A 2,003-nucleotide genomic window follows, 5' to 3' on the forward strand; every position below is an offset into this window, starting at 1 on the left:
TTATTTATTAATAAAATGCATTGTTTATTTTTGAGATATTTTACTGAGATATAAGTGATATAATTGTACTGTTCTTAGATGTAGCACACAATAATTTGAAATATGTACATATTGTGAATGATTATCACAATAGTTATAGTTATCATCTATCACCACACATAATCACAATTCATGTTCTTCTGTGAGAACTTCTCAAATCTACACTCTTTGCCGCTTTCTTATTTACAATAGAACATTGCTAACTACAGTCACCATGCTGTTCATTACATTGCAGCACTTACTTATTTTTAATTTATGTATCTTATAACCAGAATTTTTACCTTTTGAACACCTGCACCCATTTGCCTATAATTTTTTTTATGAATTTTTGATAAGGTTGCAACATTATAATTATAATTTTACTGTTTCATAAAATACAGAAGTTATATAGATAGATAGATCCCATATATGATTGTATTAAAAAAGGCAATTTTTATAATCTCTTAGAATTTTAGTGGAAGGGGATGATACATTTTTGTTGTAAAACGTTTTGTTGTTGATAAAACAAATACCTGTGAAACTTTATTATTATCAGGGTTTTGGAAATACACACTTCTTTCCACAGCTGATGGAGAGAAACTTTGATTTTCTTTCCTGAAATATGAATAATTGATTAACTTTTAAGTATTGAATATTAATATAGAAAACAGATGCTTCAAGTGTTTTCATTACTATTTTTGATGGAGAAAGTTACTTTTGAGCATATGTTTCATTGCCTCCAAAACATCTTTATTCCTAAAGCTGTAGATGATGGGGTTCAGTGTGGGTGTGAGAATGGTATAGAATATTGCCAAATATTTGTCCTGACCAGGGGTGTGGTATGATTTGGGTCTCATGTATGTGAAAATAAAAGGCCCATAGTACATTGTGACCACAATCATGTGAAAGGAACAGGTAGAAAATGACTTTTTCCGTGCTTCTGATGATTTCATTTGAAGGACAGTAAGGAGAATTTGGACATAAGAAGCAAAGATTACGGAGACAGGGATAAGCAGAAAAATTAAGCCACTAACATAAACTCCGCGTTCATAGAGTGTTGTGTCCACACAGGACAACTTCAACATGGCAGGGATTTCACAGAAAAAGTGATCAATGGCTCTTGAGCCACAGAAGGGAAAGTGGAGTGCATAAGCTGTGTGGACTATGGAGTTGACAGTCCCAACAAACCAGGACCCTCCAGCCATGAGAACACAGACATAGTCATTCATAAGAATGGGATAGTGCAGTGGGTGACAGATGGCTACATAGCGATCATAAGACATTGCTGCCAGGAGAAGGCACTCACCACCCAGGAGCGTGAGGGATAGAAATATCTGGAAGCCACAACCTGCAAATGAAATAGTTCTGCTGCCTGACAGAAAGTCAGTGACCATCTTGGGAACAATGTTGGAAATATGCAAGATGTCCATGAAAGACAGATGGCTGAGCAGGAAATACATTGGAGTATGGAGTCTTGAGTCCCTGAGGATAAGGAGGATCATGACTGTGTTTTCTGTTATAGTCATAATAAAAATGATGAATATAAAGGAGAAGAAAACTAGACTTGATTGGGAAGAAGAAAAGAGTCCTAAAAGAATGAAATCACTGGTGAAACTGTGATTCTCATGTCCCATCATGAATTCCACTCTTTTATTCCTAAAATAGAAAAGAATAGAGCTAAAATGCAGTAGTGTAAATCTAAAACTCACTTACATTTAGAAGCATAATAAAATGAGTGATGCATATTTTGCAATTAAAATCAATAGACTCTCAACCAGCTTTGGAAGTGGGCTTGTTTTACAACATGGCCACTTATTTGTTTGAATCAACTGATGATATTTGATACACTGAGCAAGCTGTTGGCTCTATGTAGTCTCAAAGTCTTAATTCCATATTCTTTTCTCTTTTTATTACCTTTTAATTTTTAAATTTTTATTGCCATTATTTTTTAAATTTTTAATTGAATTTTATTTTATTTAAATTCG

General features: G+C 33.7%; 1 protein-coding gene across 1 annotated transcript; it reads right to left on the reverse strand.

Moving 5' to 3' along the window:
- Positions 1-710: 710 nt before the first annotated feature.
- On the reverse strand, positions 711-1,655 carry LOC113261415 (olfactory receptor 2AJ1-like). The gene has a single exon (XM_026507538.2). It carries the CDS (start codon positions 1,653-1,655, stop codon positions 711-713), a length of 945 nt encoding a protein of 314 aa, XP_026363323.2.
- Positions 1,656-2,003: the final 348 nt, after the last annotated feature.

Source organism: Ursus arctos, unplaced genomic scaffold, assembly GCF_023065955.2.
Source record: "Ursus arctos isolate Adak ecotype North America unplaced genomic scaffold, UrsArc2.0 scaffold_5, whole genome shotgun sequence".
NCBI classification, from domain to species: Eukaryota; Metazoa; Chordata; class Mammalia; order Carnivora; family Ursidae; genus Ursus; species Ursus arctos.